Below are 24,467 nucleotides of genomic sequence, written 5' to 3'. Positions count from 1 at the left end.
AGGAAAGTGCTTTACTTCACAATTGTACCTGTGTAAATGTATTTAGTTAGATTTCACCATTTACTGTGCCAATTACCCCTCTTAAAGATTTTTTACCAATGATCATTAAGATGTATCAGTTACATTACACACATTACAAAATGTAGATTTAAACATATCCACTGTACCTCTTGGTTTTTTGTCCTGTTTTTATTTGTTTTGTTTTTTAAACCCACTTACATGTCTTATCAAGAGTCCTGTAGCTTGTTCATGCTTTTAGCCAATGATGGTAGGAGACTGAGACTCCCTTCATAAGTAACCACAATGTACAAACAAACAAACAAACAAACAATCAAATAAATAAATACTGTGATACCGAGGTAACTATAGTAAGTAAAACAACAAATATATTATCAGTAATTATTGGAATTACTTAAAAAGCAAAATTTCAGATCGCTATGATTGTATATTATATAATTGGAATATTATAATTGATTAACATGGAGGCAGCATTATGCTTGTAGTGATCTGAGTTGCTTATTATCCAGTTTAATCTAAAACAATAATTATATTTTCATATCTGATCATATGTTTTTTATGTGAAAAAACAATCTGTAAATTTAACTACACGCTGTCAGACAAATGCAGTAGATAGTAGAAGATATAACAAGTATAACATTTCTCTCTGAAATGTAGTGAAGTATAAAGTACAAGGTACAATTAAAGTACAGGTACTTAGAAACGTATTTATTGTACATACTGTCTTGAGTAAATGTGTTCGTAGCATATATGATGCTTAGTGATGAGGCAGAAACCTGTATACTGCAGTTGCTTAGATTGGTGACTGAAGTTAAATGAAATTATAAAAACAAAGTGATCCTGATTGTTTAGCAGGATCCAAAGAAATTTTTCCTTACTAATTTACCGTAATTTAAAATAAGTTTAGGATATAAAACGCTGGATGATAATTTGACCTACATGCATCACAGTCACAGATGAATCAGTTTCCCATAACAAATATTACCGCTGTTTTTGCGGTAGACGTATGGGTTGTCTCTGTCCAACTTATCTCTGGCGCTATAATTAATCGGTTCCAAGCTGTTCATTTGATTCAGTAATTTATTCAATTCTAATTGAAATTCCTGGACAAAGATAATCATTAACTGACTTTTGGAATGATGGGATGTTATACAGTCTGCTTCTGATCATTCTTATATTTTTGTAATAAAGGGATGTATTTTGTCTTCACTGGTCCACATGGTTTCAGCTTCCATTGGAGCAATAAATGTTGCATTTCTATTAAGATTGCCAGAACAGAGACTCTTTTTCAAGAAGATTTATTTTGCTCTGAGGATATAACAATGGAGATGGTTAATCCTCTGATCCTCTGACTTTGTTTATTTACTTAAAGGAGCTTTATACCACATTTTGAGCATTAATATAGTAGCAAACAGCTATTTGCTGTGTAAAGATGATGGAGTAATGGTGTTCTAAGCAGAAAATGAAGTCATGTCTCTGTTGTTGTGGTAGTCGATCCGGCCGTGCATGCTTATTAGTGCATGTGAAACCCTGTGAGTGTCCCACCAGCTAGCTAATTTTTGCTGTGCTGTACTGTGCTCAAATGGCAGTAAAATTTGACTTAAATAAAAGTACAATATTATTAGCTTCAAAGTAGACTTTAAGCATCAAAAGCAAAAGTACTTGTTATGCTAATAACTCATTTCAGAATAATACAATATTATTTCATTGGATTATAATTATTGATGCACTAACATGTAATTTTATTGATGCAGATGGTAAAAAAATGTCTGTGTTTTGTTATTTTGCATATGGCTGGGTATCTAGCTTGTGATTTGAAAAAAATATATATTCTAAACTATAATTGCGCATCATATGTTATTTGTTGATTGGGCTGCATTTTGTATAAGTTAGGCTAACAGCTGAATGTTGAGGAGTAAAAGGTACTTTATTAGTGTAGTGGAAGTAGAGAATAGTGTGAAGCAAAATGGTATGTAAGTATACCACTTCAGTAAATGTACCGAATTACTCTTCATCCGTGCATTACTCATTCTGCGTCCCTTCTGTGTCCCCGGACCCTAGCTTGTGATACCGTACCCGGAAGTGGGTGGTGGAGTCACCGTCACCCAACTGGTCACACCACCGCCGACATACTGCCTGCTGGGATGAAGCTCGCCACCGGAGAACTACAGAGATTGTTACAAATCTGAGATCCTTCACAATCTTGGTGATAACTCGATCAGTTACTGACATATAGTTTTAAGGACAAGGGGGGAAAGAGGCGCGCTGCCAAAATGATGGAAGAAATAGATAGATTTCAAGTGCCGAGTGCCGTACAGGAGGCGGAGATGCAGGCAGAGATGCAGCCGCTGGTAAGTCACATTTGTGGGCTGTTTTCTGTTGTAGACCATCGATCAGTGTTTTGTTTTTTGTTGCTGATTTAATATAATAGTTATTTTATGATGTTTAGTGTATGAGGCCTTCCATTCATAATGTTATGCTCCGGGATCCCGACAGATCCATCACCTGCCATGCGTAATATTGGCTGATGTACCATTTAGCATTTTCAGCAAGTTTTCCCGACTACAGTAAAAAGGTTAAAACGGCAGTGCGGCGTGTCAGGGGATAATTGATTTGCTCATAGACAGACGTTTTTGTTTCTGTGTGTAATGCAAAAAGCGTCCGGTCTGCTGCGTAGTGAGCAGCATCCGTCATGTCTGGCGAAAACAAGCATCCCATCCCAACGCTGCTGCTGCTGCTACATCCTCAGCATCCATGCAGCAAGTTGCTCCGGCTTAACGCCACTTGTGTCGTCTTTACGTGATTAGTGAGCAGGCTTTAATCGCTAATATGTGTTTGTGTGTACCGTTAAATGATTAAATTTTTATTCAGATTTAAGAAAAAATATGTGTACATGATGCGCTCCGTGGCCTGTAGCGGGGCCCTGGGTTACTGCAGCCTGGGCGGCCTCCTCAGCCCACGGCCGGGACCGTTAGAGAGCCAGACTAGACCCAGAGCAGTCTGACCTGACGCTGTCTCCAGGCGGCCCCGTGTCTCCATTCATCCCCGTGCGTCATGTGGCTACTGATTCACAAGGTCTTTTTGCTCTTTACCTTTGCCCTGTGGATATAAGATTAGATTTTTTTTTGCCTCCCAAACTGGGATCCAGCAGTCCTAAATGGTCCCAGAGCAACTTGGAAACATCAAGGATCATGTAAACTTCTGTATTTCACATTTACCATAAGATAGTGTTGTAGCTTTTTTTTTTTATATTTCATTCAATCTCTGCTTTATTAGTTAGAGTTGGGGACAAATGCTAATTTTAAAAAATATTAAACATGTTCTGATACATCTCCCCCAAAATCTACTCCTATGCTATGACAAAATGTGGTTAGCCTGAAAAGATTTTGTTCTTAAGAAGTGTGCGTGTTCATATTTTTAAACAAGCTATCTGCTTAATGTTTCATACACAAGGTGTTCATTAAATACGGGGGGACTCTTCCTTCCATGTTTTATCTATTTATGAACTGTTTTATTCACATTGTCTGGGCATAGTAGGGTGCATTATGCATTACAAAAATACATTCATTATTCATAAACGCCTCAGCGATGCACATTTCTGCTCATCTTTCTATCCACGCCGTCCTCTCATTTGTCTCCAGGACCCGGCCTCGTCCACAGCCTCAGAGGTGGACTCCGACACCAGAGAGGGGGAACCTGTCACCATCAACTACAAGCCCTCACCCCTGCAGATGAAAATAGGTGAGGAAGAGCAGTACAGTATTTGTAGGCCAAGTATCCCTGTGGGTGTCTGCGTATCCTGTAATCAAGTGTATTCTTAAAGTCCTGGAAAGAGTCACCTGCTGTTATTTGCAGACATGGTATCATCTCTAGACACGAAAGAGACTGTTACTGCAGCATTTTGTTTTTGTAGGGTGATGGCATCTGAACAGTGATGGCCAATTTTAAGAGAGCGTTAGTATAACAAGGCAAACCATAAATGTGGTGATATGGCCGAATTCAATCATTTTAGGATATCCGCACATTAAAAAATACCTGTGATAAGTTCCCAGAGACCAAGGTGGTGTTTTTTTCTGAACCACAATACCATACCAAAAAAACTATTTCACAACCATATAAAACAAAGAAAAAGCAACAAAATCTCGCATTTAAGAAGCTGTAACAAGAAAAGGTTAGTGTTTCTGCTTTTGAAGAACATTAACAATGAATCAGTTATCACAGTTGTTGTTGATAATTCTTCAATCAATTAGTTTTAACGCTTTTTTTAAGCTTTAACTTATTTTTTAAGCTCTACTCAACTATATTCTTTGGCTTATGGATGGATATCGATGGCAAAAAAAAGTATTAGCCTCTCTAGTTTGTTTAATGTTTGAGAACTTGAGTCTGTTGTTTATAAAAAGCCACAAGTCCTTACAGTCTCATTTCAGCACCTTGGACAGAGTCCAGTGGTGAGCGGCAGCACCTCTTTCTTTTATTTACTCCTACTGTAAAACTTTCTTAGCTAAGCCTTAAAGAATGATTAATACTGTCACCTATTCTGTGAGAAAAGTGCTTAAAAATGTTTTTTTTTTTATATGTAAACTCGTGTCCACATGTGCAGTACATTACTTGCTGTCAAAGGTCATTTTCTTCTACATTTGTCCTATATTTTGAGAGTGAGACCACAGTGATGTCTGCTGTTGTTTTTCATAGTACTCTACTTAATCTTATTTGCTGTTAATTTTTCATGACACTGTGATAAAATTTCCTTTTTAATACAATACTGTTGGAGCATTATCCTTTAACCATACATGCTTGTTTAACTAGTCACTTTTCCTCTGTGACCTTGAGATGCAAAAGGCTCTAATCTGCATGTGATGGCCTTTTAAAACTCTTGTGGATTCAAAGTGTAATGCCATTGACTGGTGGCACAGTTTGAATTAGATAGAACATTTTCTAGTGTCATTAATGTGTTATACTTTAGCTCACCGATAGCTCAGAATAGACTAATAGCAATAGCTATTTGTCATCTGATCAGTGACGAGAATCATTAAAGAGAGAAAAGGGGGGATAGAGCGTTTGATGTCACATGATGAGTCTTTTGTTTCTGAATGTATTGTGTCATGCTTTGTGTCGTATTGTATTACAGAAATTAAACAACCCCCTCAGCCCTCAAAGCAGTGACCATTATTTTCTAGTCAGCTGATCACTGAAGAAAATCCCTCCAGTAAACATAAACTGATCTGGACTGATGTCACATCTTGTGCTGTGCTGCTAACCCTAGAGTTTGTCATCATGTTCAGGAAGACAATATGTCGCAATCAAGTAAAATTCAGTCCATTTCTCCTGCCCGATCATCACACCTGATGAGTGTGTGCTCATCCTAATTTCTTCTTGTCAAAATCTGGACTCATTTGACACGAGTAAATTTGACAACCTGAGGAGACTTACACAGAATTTGCAGTGTTTTTTCAGTCTATTATGAAAAAATGAAATTCAATAGAAAGTTGATAAATTATATAATCTCTGTCAACAGTGCCCTGGTTTATCAAATGAACAGCTCACCACATGATCAAACATACACATTTTTAGTCTCTTCCTAGTGCTATTTATCAATCTAGATTGTGTGAGTTGCAGAGTGTTGGAGATATCAGCCTCAGGGATGCCTGCAATCTCTTGAACTTAATTGATAATGAATTTCCCAGAGAGCTCACCTTGCACTACATTACAGCTCAGCCAGGAGGACGCCATTAATGTTTAAATCTCACACATCACAAGCACAAGAATTTTGTCCATGTGTAGGTACACTCTTCCTTCCGTGAAGTTATATGTTTGGCAGTTGTAGTGTATAGAAAGGAAATGCTTTCTACATGAAACTGCGCACAACAAGGTCTGTGGATTATCTTGAGAAACCGGGTCATGATTTCTGAAAAGAGACATTTAGCATTTAGCACCACAAGCTGAGTGCCCTCTAGTTTCAATTATTTTGAAGAGAGGGCAAACATTTCTACAGCCAGTCTTTCCAACACTGGGCAACTCACACCACAGTAATTTAGATTAATAAATGAAAAAGGCATGTTTTTAGGATCTAGGGTTGAACTTTTAACTGTACCTTTAAGGAATAATAAGCAAACTGCAGCATTTAATTGGAGGTCAATTGAATAACATCAGTTTGACTTTAATCTTTCACTTCTTTTTGCAGTTTATGTGTTTTTATTGTTTGTTTTTGGAGCTTATTTTGTGTGTGTGTGTATGTGTGTGTGTGTTTGTGTGTGTGTGTGTGTGTTGTGCAGAGAAACAGAGAGAGCTGGCTAGAAAGGGCTCACTGAAGAATGGCAACACTGTAGGTAGTCCAGTCAACCAGCAGCCCAAGAAGAACAACGTCATGGCCAGAACACGGTAAGAAGGGAGCGCTGGGGTCTCGGTTTAGTGGAGAAATTGAGATGATGGTTGGTGTCTTTGTGGGGATTGCAATCATTAAAATCTATTTTATTTTTGGGATAAACTCTATTTAGGTCCCTATTTTGGTGTAATATTGCATTGTTTTGATTAGCTACTGACAGCAAAACACATTAAGCCCAATTAACTTAAACAAGCTTGAAATTAATGAATGGTGTTTTCTAACTGTACTAGATTTGAGTAAAGAAATACCATAAATTAAGTAATGATGTGTTTTTAGGACCAACATACAAAAGCCAATTCAACTTAGGTCATTTTACTATATTTTGATTATATGTGTAAAATCAGAAACGTGTTTTGATGGGCTTGACTCTCAGGTCCATTATCTTTGTGTGTCAGTGGGGCGAACAAGAAAATACTTTTATTGATTTAGGCTTTGTAAGATGTACAATCCAGAAATGAGACCTCTTTCAGGCTTCTGTTACTGTAATTCAGCTGTGATGTCGCCTCCAGGCCCGCCTTCCTTTTCTTTCAGCATCTCTGCCTGTCTTACTCACCTCTTCCTGTTTGTAAATCAATTCTCCCTCCTCTGCCTTTTCCTGTCATATTCTGTTACACCCCAGTTTCTGCTCCTCTGATCATTTCTTCCCTGTTCCCTCCCCACAGGTTGGTAGTGCCCAATAAAGGTTATTCCTCTCTAGACCAGAGCCCGGATGAGAAGCCCTTGGTGGCGCTAGACACAGACAGGTAATAACACACTCATTAATACATTTATTGCCAGATAAACACCATAAACAATGAAATGATGAGCTAAATTTTTTTTTTTTAATTTGCTCCAGTGATGATGATTTCGACATGTCCAGATACTCATCATCGGGATACTCCTCTGCTGAGGTGAGATATGTGTTATAGCAAATGTCTGCTTCTTTACCTCACATTTATTCTCCCATTCACTCCCTCCCTCTACTTCAAAAGCTCGAGTGGAGCCTTCATAAGCCAGTCTCAAAGCAAACCCATTTATATCTGTCCTGTTCATCCGTGTTAATTCTGTAGGCGTGTGCGCTCACTACAAGTGCATCAATACATTGCAGATGCACCTGCACACAAATGTGCAGAAGACACAGAGGAGGAACAAATGTAAATGTCATCTCTGGGTGTCTGCTCCTGTAAATCCTGTTTTCAAAGCTGCTGCCAATTTAAGCGCAAATCACAGCCACATCATCAGATTTATTCTCCAGAGGAATCCTCGTTTCCATCCTCTACATCCGTTTTCTGTCTTTGACAAGACCTAGCTAAGAGATATGATGTATGTTAAATGAACATGCCCATATGTGTTCAGAACCAATGCTACCTCGTTGTCAGAGCCAATATACAGCTAATGTTGTGACCCGGTTTAACCACTATCTCCTAAAGATGTTTTTAACATAGTGGGACCCAGTGTTTTAATGATTATTAATAGTTCCCTAGTGGAGGGTATTTTTCCTTCTTCTTTTAAGCATGCGGTGTATAAGTCATGTTAGCTAGCAGGTTATAAAAGTTACAGAGAGCAAATTCTACAAATTCTACAATTTCATTTAGCAGATGCTTTTATCCAAAGCGACGTACAACACAAGCAAGAATTTAGACTTAAGGAAAAAACCCTTAGTAAGTACAAAAAGTGCTTCGGGTGTGATTGGTCACAGGTATTGCCGTCTAGTGGCAGAAGAAGTGCCGCACAGCCTCGTTATACTATAGAAAGTGAAACCAAATGCCAAAAAAGGTCAAAAACATCATAATTTAGCATGTTGAAAAAATGGGTAAAAATCGCATACTATAGTATGGCAAAAATGTCAAATTTTGACATGTCCCAAAAATGGCTAAAAACAACATATCATAGCTTGTCGAGACACGCCAAAGTACACAGAGTGGAAACTAATGCCAATAAAGGCCAAAAACATCATAATTTAGCATGTTTAAAAATTGGGCAAAAATCGCATGCTATAGTATGGCAAAAATGTCAAATTTTGACATGTCCCAAAAATGGCTAAAAACAACATATTATAGCTTGTCGAGACTCGTTATACTATAGAAAGTGAAAACAAATGCCAAAAAAGGTCAAAAACATCATAATTTAGCATGTTGAAAAAATGGGCAAAAATCGCATACTATAGTATGGCAAAAATGTCAAATTTTGACATGTCCCAAAAATGGCTAAAAACAACATATTATAGCTTGTCGAGACTCGTTATACTATAGAAAGTGAAAACAAATGCCAAAAAAGGTCAAAAACATCATAATTTAGCATGTTGAAAAAATGGGCAAAAATCGCATACTATAGTATGGCAAAAATGTCAAATTTTGACATGTCCCAAAAATGGCTAAAAACAACATATTATAGCTTGTCGAGACTCGTTATACTATAGAAAGTGAAAACAAATGCCAAAAAAGGTCAAAAACATCATAATTTAGCATGTTGAAAAAATGGGCAAAAATCGCATACTATAGTATGGCAAAAATGTCAAATTTTGACATGTCCCAAAAATGGCTAAAAACAACATATTATAGCTTGTCGAGACTCGTTATACTATAGAAAGTGAAAACAAATGCCAAAAAAGGTCAAAAACATCATAATTTAGCATGTTGAAAAAATGGGCAAAAATCGCATACTATAGTATGGCAAAAATGTCAAATTTTGACATGTCCCAAAAATGGCTAAAAACAACATATTATAGCTTGTCGAGACTCGTTATACTATAGAAAGTGAAAACAAATGCCAAAAAAGGTCAAAAACATCATAATTTAGCATGTTGAAAAAATGGGCAAAAATCGCATACTATAGTATGGCAAAAATGTCAAATTTTGACATGTCCCAAAAATGGCTAAAAACAACATATTATAGCTTGTCGAGACTCGTTATACTATAGAAAGTGAAAACAAATGCCAAAAAAGGTCAAAAACATCATAATTTAGCATGTTGAAAAAATGGGCAAAAATCGCATACTATAGTATGGCAAAAATGTCAAATTTTGACATGTCCCAAAAATGGCTAAAAACAACATATTATAGCTTGTCGAGACTCGTTATACTATAGAAAGTGAAAACAAATGCCAAAAAAGGTCAAAAACATCATAATTTAGCATGTTGAAAAAATGGGCAAAAATCGCATACTATAGTATGGCAAAAATGTCAAATTTTGACATGTCCCAAAAATGGCTAAAAACAACATATTATAGCTTGTCGAGACTCGTTATACTATAGAAAGTGAAAACAAATGCCAAAAAAGGTCAAAAACATCATAATTTAGCATGTTGAAAAAATGGGCAAAAATCGCATACTATAGTATGGCAAAAATGTCAAATTTTGACATGTCCCAAAAATGGCTAAAAACAACATATTATAGCTTGTCGAGACTCGTTATACTATAGAAAGTGAAAACAAATGCCAAAAAAGGTCAAAAACATCATAATTTAGCATGTTGAAAAAATGGGCAAAAATCGCATACTATAGTATGGCAAAAATGTCAAATTTTGACATGTCCCAAAAATGGCTAAAAACAACATATTATAGCTTGTCGAGACTCGTTATACTATAGAAAGTGAAAACAAATGCCAAAAAAGGTCAAAAACATCATAATTTAGCATGTTGAAAAAATGGGCAAAAATCGCATACTATAGTATGGCAAAAATGTCAAATTTTGACATGTCCCAAAAATGGCTAAAAACAACATATTATAGCTTGTCGAGACTCGTTATACTATAGAAAGTGAAAACAAATGCCAAAAAAGGTCAAAAACATCATAATTTAGCATGTTGAAAAAATGGGCAAAAATCGCATACTATAGTATGGCAAAAATGTCAAATTTTGACATGTCCCAAAAATGGCTAAAAACAACATATTATAGCTTGTCGAGACTCGTTATACTATAGAAAGTGAAAACAAATGCCAAAAAAGGTCAAAAACATCATAATTTAGCATGTTGAAAAAATGGGCAAAAATCGCATACTATAGTATGGCAAAAATGTCAAATTTTGACATGTCCCAAAAATGGCTAAAAACAACATATTATAGCTTGTCGAGACTCGTTATACTATAGAAAGTGAAAACAAATGCCAAAAAAGGGCAAAAACATCATAATTTAGCATGTTGAAAAAATGGGCAAAAATCGCATACTATAGTATGGCAAAAATGTCAAATTTTGACATGTCCCAAAAATGGCTAAAAACAACATATTATAGCTTGTCGAGACTCGTTATACTATAGAAAGTGAAAACAAATGCCAAAAAAGGTCAAAAACATCATAATTTAGCATGTTGAAAAAATGGGCAAAAATCGCATACTATAGTATGGCAAAAATGTCAAATTTTGACATGTCCCAAAAATGGCTAAAAACAACATATTATAGCTTGTCGAGACTCGTTATACTATAGAAAGTGAAAACAAATGCCAAAAAAGGTCAAAAACATCATAATTTAGCATGTTGAAAAAATGGGCAAAAATCGCATACTATAGTATGGCAAAAATGTCAAATTTTGACATGTCCCAAAAATGGCTAAAAACAACATATTATAGCTTGTCGAGACTCGTTATACTATAGAAAGTGAAAACAAATGCCAAAAAAGGTCAAAAACATCATAATTTAGCATGTTGAAAAAATGGGCAAAAATCGCATACTATAGTATGGCAAAAATGTCAAATTTTGACATGTCCCAAAAATGGCTAAAAACAACATATTATAGCTTGTCGAGACTCGTTATACTATAGAAAGTGAAAACAAATGCCAAAAAAGGTCAAAAACATCATAATTTAGCATGTTGAAAAAATGGGCAAAAATCGCATACTATAGTATGGCAAAAATGTCAAATTTTGACATGTCCCAAAAATGGCTAAAAACAACATATTATAGCTTGTCGAGACTCGTTATACTATAGAAAGTGAAAACAAATGCCAAAAAAGGTCAAAAACATCATAATTTAGCATGTTGAAAAAATGGGCAAAAATCGCATACTATAGTATGGCAAAAATGTCAAATTTTGACATGTCCCAAAAATGGCTAAAAACAACATATTATAGCTTGTCGAGACTCGTTATACTATAGAAAGTGAAAACAAATGCCAAAAAAGGTCAAAAACATCATAATTTAGCATGTTGAAAAAATGGGCAAAAATCGCATACTATAGTATGGCAAAAATGTCAAATTTTGACATGTCCCAAAAATGGCTAAAAACAACATATTATAGCTTGTCGAGACTCGTTATACTATAGAAAGTGAAAACAAATGCCAAAAAAGGTCAAAAACATCATAATTTAGCATGTTGAAAAAATGGGCAAAAATCGCATACTATAGTATGGCAAAAATGTCAAATTTTGACATGTCCCAAAAATGGCTAAAAACAACATATTATAGCTTGTCGAGACTCGTTATACTATAGAAAGTGAAAACAAATGCCAAAAAAGGTCAAAAACATCATAATTTAGCATGTTGAAAAAATGGGCAAAAATCGCATACTATAGTATGGCAAAAATGTCAAATTTTGACATGTCCCAAAAATGGCTAAAAACAACATATTATAGCTTGTCGAGACTCGTTATACTATAGAAAGTGAAAACAAATGCCAAAAAAGGTCAAAAACATCATAATTTAGCATGTTGAAAAAATGGGCAAAAATCGCATACTATAGTATGGCAAAAATGTCAAATTTTGACATGTCCCAAAAATGGCTAAAAACAACATATTATAGCTTGTCGAGACTCGTTATACTATAGAAAGTGAAAACAAATGCCAAAAAAGGTCAAAAACATCATAATTTAGCATGTTGAAAAAATGGGCAAAAATCGCATACTATAGTATGGCAAAAATGTCAAATTTTGACATGTCCCAAAAATGGCTAAAAACAACATATTATAGCTTGTCGAGACTCGTTATACTATAGAAAGTGAAAACAAATGCCAAAAAAGGTCAAAAACATCATAATTTAGCATGTTGAAAAAATGGGCAAAAATCGCATACTATAGTATGGCAAAAATGTCAAATTTTGACATGTCCCAAAAATGGCTAAAAACAACATATTATAGCTTGTCGAGACTCGTTATACTATAGAAAGTGAAAACAAATGCCAAAAAAGGTCAAAAACATCATAATTTAGCATGTTGAAAAAATGGGCAAAAATCGCATACTATAGTATGGCAAAAATGTCAAATTTTGACATGTCCCAAAAATGGCTAAAAACAACATATTATAGCTTGTCGAGACTCGTTATACTATAGAAAGTGAAAACAAATGCCAAAAAAGGTCAAAAACATCATAATTTAGCATGTTGAAAAAATGGGCAAAAATCGCATACTATAGTATGGCAAAAATGTCAAATTTTGACATGTCCCAAAAATGGCTAAAAACAACATATTATAGCTTGTCGAGACTCGTTATACTATAGAAAGTGGAAACAAATGCCAAAAAAGGGCAAAAACATCATAATTTAGCATGTTGAAAAAATGGGCAAAAATCGCATACTATAGTATGGCAAAAATGTCAAATTTTGACATGTCCCAAAAATGGCTAAAAACAACATATTATAGCTTGTCGAGACTCGTTATACTATAGAAAGTGAAAACAAATGCCAAAAAAGGTCAAAAACATCATAATTTAGCATGTTGAAAAAATGGGCAAAAATCGCATACTATAGTATGGCAAAAATGTCAAATTTTGACATGTCCCAAAAATGGCTAAAAACAACATATTATAGCTTGTCGAGACTCGTTATACTATAGAAAGTGAAAACAAATGCCAAAAAAGGTCAAAAACATCATAATTTAGCATGTTGAAAAAATGGGCAAAAATCGCATACTATAGTATGGCAAAAATGTCAAATTTTGACATGTCCCAAAAATGGCTAAAAACAACATATTATAGCTTGTCGAGACTCGTTATACTATAGAAAGTGAAAACAAATGCCAAAAAAGGTCAAAAACATCATAATTTAGCATGTTGAAAAAATGGGCAAAAATCGCATACTATAGTATGGCAAAAATGTCAAATTTTGACATGTCCCAAAAATGGCTAAAAACAACATATTATAGCTTGTCGAGACTCGTTATACTATAGAAAGTGAAAACAAATGCCAAAAAAGGTCAAAAACATCATAATTTAGCATGTTGAAAAAATGGGCAAAAATCGCATACTATAGTATGGCAAAAATGTCAAATTTTGACATGTCCCAAAAATGGCTAAAAACAACATATTATAGCTTGTCGAGACTCGTTATACTATAGAAAGTGAAAACAAATGCCAAAAAAGGTCAAAAACATCATAATTTAGCATGTTGAAAAAATGGGCAAAAATCGCATACTATAGTATGGCAAAAATGTCAAATTTTGACATGTCCCAAAAATGGCTAAAAACAACATATTATAGCTTGTCGAGACTCGTTATACTATAGAAAGTGAAAACAAATGCCAAAAAAGGTCAAAAACATCATAATTTAGCATGTTGAAAAAATGGGCAAAAATCGCATACTATAGTATGGCAAAAATGTCAAATTTTGACATGTCCCAAAAATGGCTAAAAACAACATATTATAGCTTGTCGAGACTCGTTATACTATAGAAAGTGAAAACAAATGCCAAAAAAGGTCAAAAACATCATAATTTAGCATGTTGAAAAAATGGGCAAAAATCGCATACTATAGTATGGCAAAAATGTCAAATTTTGACATGTCCCAAAAATGGCTAAAAACAACATATTATAGCTTGTCGAGACTCGTTATACTATAGAAAGTGAAAACAAATGCCAAAAAAGGGCAAAAACATCATAATTTAGCATGTTGAAAAAATGGGCAAAAATCGCATACTATAGTATGGCAAAAATGTCAAATTTTGACATGTCCCAAAAATGGCTAAAAACAACATATTATAGCTTGTCGAGACTCGTTATACTATAGAAAGTGAAAACAAATGCCAAAAAAGGTCAAAAACATCATAATTTAGCATGTTGAAAAAATGGGCAAAAATCGCATACTATAGTATGGCAAAAATGTCAAATTTTGACATGTCCCAAAAATGGCTAAAAACAACATATTATAGCTTGTCGAGACTCGTTATACTATAGAAAGTGAAAACAAATGCCAAAAAAGGTCAAAAACATCATAATTTAGCATGTTGAAAAAATGGGCAAAAATCGCATACTATAGTATGGCAAAAATGTCAAATTTTGACATGTCCCAAAAATGGCTAAAAACAACATATTATAGCTTGTCGAGACTCGTTATACTATAGAAAGTGAAAACAAATGCCAAAAAAGGTCAAAAACATCATAATTTAGCATGTTGAAAAAATGGGCAAAAATCGCATACTATAGTATGGCAAAAATGTCAAATTTTGACATGTCCCAAAAATGGCTAAAAACAACATATTATAGCTTGTCGAGACTCGTTATACTATAGAAAGTGAAAACAAATGCCAAAAAAGGTCAAAAACATCATAATTTAGCATGTTGAAAAAATGGGCAAAAATCGCATACTATAGTATGGCAAAAATGTCAAATTTTGACATGTCCCAAAAATGGCTAAAAACAACATATTATAGCTTGTCGAGACTCGTTATACTATAGAAAGTGAAAACAAATGCCAAAAAAGGTCAAAAACATCATAATTTAGCATGTTGAAAAAATGGGCAAAAATCGCATACTATAGTATGGCAAAAATGTCAAATTTTGACATGTCCCAAAAATGGCTAAAAACAACATATTATAGCTTGTCGAGACTCGTTATACTATAGAAAGTGAAAACAAATGCCAAAAAAGGTCAAAAACATCATAATTTAGCATGTTGAAAAAATGGGCAAAAATCGCATACTATAGTATGGCAAAAATGTCAAATTTTGACATGTCCCAAAAATGGCTAAAAACAACATATTATAGCTTGTCGAGACTCGTTATACTATAGAAAGTGAAAACAAATGCCAAAAAAGGTCAAAAACATCATAATTTAGCATGTTGAAAAAATGGGCAAAAATCGCATACTATAGTATGGCAAAAATGTCAAATTTTGACATGTCCCAAAAATGGCTAAAAACAACATATTATAGCTTGTCGAGACTCGTTATACTATAGAAAGTGAAAACAAATGCCAAAAAAGGTCAAAAACATCATAATTTAGCATGTTGAAAAAATGGGCAAAAATCGCATACTATAGTATGGCAAAAATGTCAAATTTTGACATGTCCCAAAAATGGCTAAAAACAACATATTATAGCTTGTCGAGACTCGTTATACTATAGAAAGTGAAAACAAATGCCAAAAAAGGTCAAAAACATCATAATTTAGCATGTTGAAAAAATGGGCAAAAATCGCATACTATAGTATGGCAAAAATGTCAAATTTTGACATGTCCCAAAAATGGCTAAAAACAACATATTATAGCTTGTCGAGACTCGTTATACTATAGAAAGTGAAAACAAATGCCAAAAAAGGTCAAAAACATCATAATTTAGCATGTTGAAAAAATGGGCAAAAATCGCATACTATAGTATGGCAAAAATGTCAAATTTTGACATGTCCCAAAAATGGCTAAAAACAACATATTATAGCTTGTCGAGACTCGTTATACTATAGAAAGTGAAAACAAATGCCAAAAAAGGGCAAAAACATCATAATTTAGCATGTTGAAAAAATGGGCAAAAATCGCATACTATAGTATGGCAAAAATGTCAAATTTTGACATGTCCCAAAAATGGCTAAAAACAACATATTATAGCTTGTCGAGACTTGTTATACTATAGAAAGTGAAAACAAATGCCAAAAAAGGTCAAAAACATCATAATTTAGCATGTTGAAAAAATGGGCAAAAATCGCATACTATAGTATGGCAAAAATGTCAAATTTTGACATGTCCCAAAAATGGCTAAAAACAACATATTATAGCTTGTCGAGACTCGTTATACTATAGAAAGTGAAAACAAATGCCAAAAAAGGTCAAAAACATCATAATTTAGCATGTTGAAAAAATGGGCAAAAATCGCATACTATAGTATGGCAAAAATGTCAAATTTTGACATGTCCCAAAAATGGCTAAAAACAACATATTATAGCTTGTCGAGACTCGTTATACTATAGAAAGTGAAAACAAATGCCAAAAAAGGTCAAAAACATCATAATTTAGCATGTTGAAAAAATGGGCAAAAATCGCATACTATAGTATGGCAAAAATGTCAAATTTTGACATGTCCCAAAAATGGCTAAAAACAACATATTATAGCTTGTCGAGACTCGTTATACTATAGAAAGTGAAAACAAATGCCAAAAAAGGTCAAAAACATCATAATTTAGCATGTTGAAAAAATGGGCAAAAATCGCATACTATAGTATGGCAAAAATGTCAAATTTTGACATGTCCCAAAAATGGCTAAAAACAACATATTATAGCTTGTCGAGACTCGTTATACTATAGAAAGTGAAAACAAATGCCAAAAAAGGTCAAAAACATCATAATTTAGCATGTTGAAAAAATGGGCAAAAATCGCATACTATAGTATGGCAAAAATGTCAAATTTTGACATGTCCCAAAAATGGCTAAAAACAACATATTATAGCTTGTCGAGACTCGTTATACTATAGAAAGTGAAAACAAATGCCAAAAAAGGTCAAAAACATCATAATTTAGCATGTTGAAAAAATGGGCAAAAATCGCATACTATAGTATGGCAAAAATGTCAAATTTTGACATGTCCCAAAAATGGCTAAAAACAACATATTATAGCTTGTCGAGACTCGTTATACTATAGAAAGTGAAAACAAATGCCAAAAAAGGTCAAAAACATCATAATTTAGCATGTTGAAAAAATGGGCAAAAATCGCATACTATAGTATGGCAAAAATGTCAAATTTTGACATGTCCCAAAAATGGCTAAAAACAACATATTATAGCTTGTCGAGACTCGTTATACTATAGAAAGTGGAAACAAATGCCAAAAAAGGTCAAAAACATCATAATTTAGCATGTTGAAAAAATGGGCAAAAATCGCATACTATAGTATGGCAAAAATGTCAAATTTTGACATGTCCCAAAAATGGCTAAAAACAACATATTATAGCTTGTCGAGACTCGTTATACTATAGAAAGTGAAAACAAATGCCAAAAAAGGTCAAAAACATCATAATTTAGCATGTTGAAAAAATGGGCAAAAATCGCATACTATAGTATGGCAAAAATGTCAAATTTTGACATGTCCCAAAAATGGCTAAAAACAACATATTATAGCTTGTCGAGACTCGTTATACTATAGAAAGTGAAAACAAATGCCAAAAAAGGTCAAAAACATCATAATTTAGCATGTTGAAAAAATGGGCAAAAATCGCATACTATAGTATGGCAAAAATGTCAAATTTTGACATGTCCCAAAAATGGCTAAAAACAACATATTATAGCTTGTCGAGACTTGTTATACTATAGAAAGTGAAAACAAATGCCAAAAAAGGTCAAAAACATCATAATTTAGCATGTTGAAAAAATGGGCAAAAATCGCATACTATAGTATGGCAAAAATGTCAAATTTTGACATGTCCCAAAAATGGCTAAAAACAACATATTATAGCTTGTCGAGACTTGTTATACTATAGAAAGTGAAAACAAATGCCAAAAAAGGTCAAAAACATCATAATTTAGCATGTTGAAAAAATGGGCAAAAATCGCATACTATAGTATGGCAAAAATGTCAAATTTTGACATGTCCCAAAAATGGCTAAAAACAACATATTATAGCTTGTCGAGACTCGTTATACTATAGAAAGTGAAAACAAATGCCAAAAAAGGTCAAAAACATCATAATTTAGCATGTTGAAAAAATGGGCAAAAATCGCATACTATAGTATGGCAAAAATGTCAAATTTTGACATGTCCCAAAAATGGCTAAAAACAACATATTATAGCTTGTCGAGACTCGTTATACTATAGAAAGTGAAAACAAATGCCAAAAAAGGTCAAAAACATCATAATTTAGCATGTTGAAAAAATGGGCAAAAATCGCATACTATAGTATGGCAAAAATGTCAAATTTTGACATGTCCCAAAAATGGCTAAAAACAACATATTATAGCTTGTCGAGACTCGTTATACTATAGAAAGTGAAAACAAATGCCAAAAAAGGTCAAAAACATCATAATTTAGCATGTTGAAAAAATGGGCAAAAATCGCATACTATAGTATGGCAAAAATGTCAAATTTTGACATGTCCCAAAAATGGCTAAAAACAACATATTATAGCTTGTCGAGACTCGTTATACTATAGAAAGTGAAAACAAATGCCAAAAAAGGTCAAAAACATCATAATTTAGCATGTTGAAAAAATGGGCAAAAATCGCATACTATAGTATGGCAAAAATGTCAAATTTTGACATGTCCCAAAAATGGCTAAAAACAACATATTATAGCTTGTCGAGACTCGTTATACTATAGAAAGTGAAAACAAATGCCAAAAAAGGTCAAAAACATCATAATTTAGCATGTTGAAAAAATGGGCAAAAATCGCATACTATAGTATGGCAAAAATGTCAAATTTTGACATGTCCCAAAAATGGCTAAAAACAACATATTATAGCTTGTCGAGACTCGTTATACTATAGAAAGTGAAAACAAATGCCAAAAAAGGTCAAAAACATCATAATTTAGCATGTTGAAAAAATGGGCAAAAATCGCATACTATAGTATGGCAAAAATGTCAAATTTTGACATGTCCCAAAAATGGCTAAAAACAACATATTATAGCTTGTCGAGACTCGTTATACTATAGAAAGTGAAAACAAATGCCAAAAAAGGTCAAAAACATCATAATTTAGCATGTTGAAAAAATGGGCAAAAATCGCATACTATAGTATGGCAAAAATGTCAAATTTTGACATGTCCCAAAAATGGCTAAAAACAACATATTATAGCTTGTCGAGACTCGTTATACTATAGAAAGTGAAAACAAATGCCAAAAAAGGTCAAAAACATCATAATTTAGCATGTTGAAAAAATGGGCAAAAATCGCATACTATAGTATGGCAAAAATGTCAAATTTTGACATGTCCCAAAAATGGCTAAAAACAACATATTATAGCTTGTCGAGACTCGTTATACTATAGAAAGTGAAAACAAATGCCAAAAAAGGTCAAAAACATCATAATTTAGCATGTTGAAAAAATGGGCAAAAATCGCATACTATAGTATGGCAAAAATGTCAAATTTTGACATGTCCCAAAAATGGCTAAAAACAACATATTATAGCTTGTCGAGACTCGTTATACTATAGAAAGTGAAAACAAATGCCAAAAAAGGTCAAAAACATCATAATTTAGCATGTTGAAAAAATGGGCAAAAATCGCATACTATAGTATGGCAAAAATGTCAAATTTTGACATGTCCCAAAAATGGCTAAAAACAACATATTATAGCTTGTCGAGACTCGTTATACTATAGAAAGTGAAAACAAATGCCAAAAAAGGTCAAAAACATCATAATTTAGCATGTTGAAAAAATGGGCAAAAATCGCATACTATAGTATGGCAAAAATGTCAAATTTTGACATGTCCCAAAAATGGCTAAAAACAACATATTATAGCTTGTCGAGACTCGTTATACTATAGAAAGTGAAAACAAATGCCAAAAAAGGTCAAAAACATCATAATTTAGCATGTTGAAAAAATGGGCAAAAATCGCATACTATAGTATGGCAAAAATGTCAAATTTTGACATGTCCCAAAAATGGCTAAAAACAACATATTATAGCTTGTCGAGACTCGTTATACTATAGAAAGTGAAAACAAATGCCAAAAAAGGTCAAAAACATCATAATTTAGCATGTTGAAAAAATGGGCAAAAATCGCATACTATAGTATGGCAAAAATGTCAAATTTTGACATGTCCCAAAAATGGCTAAAAACAACATATTATAGCTTGTCGAGACTCGTTATACTATAGAAAGTGAAAACAAATGCCAAAAAAGGGCAAAAACATCATAATTTAGCATGTTGAAAAAATGGGCAAAAATCGCATACTATAGTATGGCAAAAATGTCAAATTTTGACATGTCCCAAAAATGGCTAAAAACAACATATTATAGCTTGTCGAGACTCGTTATACTATAGAAAGTGAAAACAAATGCCAAAAAAGGGCAAAAACATCATAATTTAGCATGTTGAAAAAATGGGCAAAAATCGCATACTATAGTATGGCAAAAATGTCAAATTTTGACATGTCCCAAAAATGGCTAAAAACAACATATTATAGCTTGTCGAGACTCGTTATACTATAGAAAGTGAAAACAAATGCCAAAAAAGGTCAAAAACATCATAATTTAGCATGTTGAAAAAATGGGCAAAAATTGCAAATGGGCAAAAATGTCAAATTTTGACATGTCCCAAAAATCGCTAAAAACAACATATTATAGTTTGTTGAGACTCGTTATAGTACACAAAGTGGAAACAAATGCCAAAAAAGGGCAAAAACAACATAATTTAGCATGTTGAAAAAATGGGCGAAAATCGCATATTATAGTATGGCAAAAATGTCAAATTTGTCCCAAAAATGGCTGAAAATGACTTATTATAGCTTTGAAATACATGTCATAGTATACAAAGTGGAAACAAATGCCAAAAAAGGCAAAAAAAAACCTCTCGGAATTTAACATGCCAAAAAGAATGGCCAAATTCGCAACAGTTTAGTATTTTGAAAAAAATTCAAATTTTGACTGCTTCTAAAAACTGCTGAAAACAACATCTAATAGCTTGTAGATGTGTCATAGGGTAAAAAGTGGGAATAAAAGTTAAAAATGGACCAAAATCTCATAATTACGAACAAGAAAAAAATTGCCAAAAAGGCTATAGTATAGTATGTCGAAAAAAGTCAAATTTTGACATTTCATAAAAACCACTGAAAGCGACAATTTATAGCTTGTAGAGTCACGTCTTAGTATACAAATTGGAAATAAAGGCCAAAAAACCTCATGATTAAGCATGGCAAAAAAAATGGCCAAAAAGGCAATAGTATTGTATGTCGAAAAAACTCAAATTTTGACTGCTCCTAAAAATGGCTGAAAATGACATATAATAACTTGTAGAGACTAGTCATAGTATACAAAGTGAGAATAAAGGCCAATAAAGGCCAAAAGCCTCATAATTTAGCATGCAAAAAAATCTGGAGGTCCGTTACGTCATCACTCTCTCCACTCTCCGTCTCTCCTCATTGGCTGGCCTTGGGGTGGCGTTTTCAAGTCGAAGCTTCCGCCTGCAGCTTGGGGTGTCATGTTTGGGTAGAAGCTTCCTACTCCTGCTGCAGGGGAGGTTCCACCCCTCCGCATGTGTTTTCCTGTCAGTGATTACTCAAGACGGCTGCTGCTGCTGATTCATGATCATGTCAAACATGCTCATTAGCCAGGATGCGGCTGTTTGCACGTTCATGAAACGGTTCATTTCCCTCAGGGGGAATGAAAAGCTTGGGTTGGGATCTAGTCTTCATCCTTAGCTGGTCTCCCAACAGCTCCAAAACGTCATACTATAGTAAGCCATCCAAAATCACAGCAAAAAGTTATACTATACAACTGTATGCTGTCCAAATTCACACAAAAAAGTCATACTTCTTGACTTTGTGCAATTTTGGACGACATACTATAGTATGGCTTTTTGGTGTGATTTTGGACAACATATTATCTTATGACAAAAAGTCATTGTACAGTATGCCATCCACGCACCAAAAGGTCATACTATAGTATAAGTCATAATTGTAGTACAATAAAACAAGTCATAATATTGCATGTCCTAAAAAGTCATAAAAAAATCTTAGTACAGTCATCGGCTGTCATGTCCAAAATAGTCTTCAGTCATGCTCACTCCCTAAAATGGTGCTTATTTATAAAAACTTTAAGATCCCCTGAGTTAAGATTTTTGTTTCAAAATTCTCGGAAATGCTCAGTTTTCTTATTTAAGTTTCTGACACACTGAGACATTCCCCTCAGACCCTCCTGAAGGGTTGCGTCCCAAAAGAAGTCAATTGCAAATGGTCAATGTTAAATGGGTGATTGCGGCGTGGTCTGGACCTGATGTGTTTGGATCTGTAAACTGTAACCTGGGACTACTGCCACCCTGGGGTTGGAAAACGCTGCTCAAACCCATCACCCTCATCTGTCTGTCCTTCTCTCTCCAGCAAATCAATCAAGATCTGAACATCCAGCTGCTTAAAGACGGTTACCGCCTAGATGAGATCCCGGACGATGAGGACCTGGATCTGATCCCGCCAAAATCAGTCAACCCCACCTGCATGTGCTGCCAGGCAACCTCCTCCACCACCTGTCAAATACAGTAACCCCACCCTTCTGACCTCATGCCCCTTCCCCTATCCACACAATATAACCCCCGATCTTCATCTGCTGTGAGTTTACTTCGCCGCAGTGGTGACAGTGAAACATTGGTAGAGTATTGTAATGACAGTGCTATGATGATAATGACAATGAGAAATAATCAAATTAACATACAGAGTGTTTGGTTTAAAATCCAGGAGAAGGAACACATTTGAAAAAGTATTTAAAATATGAGATAAAGCGGTGTTTTCCTCCTATGGTAGGACGTGCACTTGTGTTTGAAAGCCCTTCTCCTGGTGTACATGATGTAACATATTAGTGGACAGAAGACAGATGGTCAATTGATGCTATAAATTAAAGCTATAATGAACTCCATTATCCTGAAGAATAAGAAACATCATAACCGCTGACTCAACTGTTCTGCTTACCTTACTGAATTCTGGGTTGCATTTTTGCATTTTTATAGGATTTTTTTTTTTTTTTTTAATTTAAATGCTTACTTTTTTAAGTCTGATGGATAAGTATGATTGTATGTGTTGACATGGAGATATTATAAAAGTGTGGGGTGCAGTCTTTGTGTCTCCAAATAAAGGACATGTGGCACTGTAATCATTGTACTGTACAGGGTTGTTATGTAGCACAGACCAGGTCTTTGCACTCATTCATGCCACCCTCAACACTTTTTTTGCTCGACTAGCTTGAGATGTTTCAGTACCGAATTTAGGGATGAATGTATGAACATGAATGGCTAAGGAACAAAATGCATGAAGAGCACCCAACTAGAAAAACTGAATGGAAAATAATAAGGAAGTAACTTGTTGCACATTTGATTTCTGCCCTATTTTTATTGTGCAATCACATGCCAATGCTGTGGCACGAGCTTGACTTGTGTTTGTTTTTAAATTTGCACAGTTTTTTTTTTAAATATTTTGGGGGCCATATCTGTGTACTCTTTCCTGCATAGCAGTGACAGTGTCTTATCTGAAATGAACTGTGTCAAAAGGGAAGGGATATTACATATCGTTGTAACAACGCTCGCACACGATGCTCACATGATGCTCACATGATTGACATATAATCAAGGCCAAAGGGATTGCAGGGGCCTTTTGATTTTTCAGCATACATTGTTGAGTTACCCCACTACACTAATTTCTCAATCACTAGTCACTCCCTCCTTCTCATTTCTGTTCCATGACCACAGACCATCAGGCGAGTACATAGGTTCAGACAGCAGAAAGATTCACTTTCTCATCTTTCTCTCTCACACACACACACACACACACACACACACACACACACACACACACGCACATAAATGCATATGCATATGCATGCATAAAGACATACAAAGTCTACATAAAGAGTGAGATGGCATCTATTTGTCTATTTAAGGTAATAGGTTGTCAATTGTTTTGTAATTGCAATATCAAGCATCATTGACTTGGAGCACTAATATCCTTTATTCACAACTCCCTCCCTTAAAAATCAGTTGATTATTTGCAATTAGAGTATGCCTTAAGTACAGAGAAATTTAAAAGACGTGTGTATTTATTGCCATCTAGACCATCTAGTTTATTTGAAGAGCATTTTCTGTCTTTGAGTTATGTTTTTTTTTTTTTACATAGACAAGAGTGATAATTGTTTTTCTTTGATATTCTTTTTTTTCTAAAATGATTTTCTTGTAATGTAAACACTTCCATTACAGTATTTAATGTTATTGTTATGTGCAGTATATGAAAAAAAATAAAGACAAAGCTAATGCAGCAGCCCCT

The 24,467-nt window shown here is 34.2% G+C and overlaps 1 protein-coding gene across 1 annotated transcript; it reads left to right on the top strand.

The window, feature by feature from the left end:
• Positions 1-2,111: 2,111 nt before the first annotated feature.
• On the top strand, positions 2,112-24,189 carry fam219ab (family with sequence similarity 219 member Ab). The gene is made up of 6 exons (XM_042488458.1): positions 2,112-2,369; positions 3,660-3,759; positions 6,291-6,396; positions 7,063-7,143; positions 7,236-7,290; positions 22,542-24,189. Exons 1-6 carry the CDS (start codon positions 2,292-2,294, stop codon positions 22,698-22,700), a joined length of 579 nt encoding a protein of 192 aa, XP_042344392.1. The 5' UTR covers positions 2,112-2,291; the 3' UTR covers positions 22,701-24,189.
• Positions 24,190-24,467: the final 278 nt, after the last annotated feature.

Source organism: Plectropomus leopardus, chromosome 6, assembly GCF_008729295.1.
Source record: "Plectropomus leopardus isolate mb chromosome 6, YSFRI_Pleo_2.0, whole genome shotgun sequence".
In the NCBI taxonomy this organism is placed as follows: Eukaryota; Metazoa; Chordata; class Actinopteri; order Perciformes; family Serranidae; genus Plectropomus; species Plectropomus leopardus.
The sequence above is the reverse complement of the archived record's forward strand: the minus strand, read 5'-3'. Positions and strand labels throughout refer to the sequence as shown.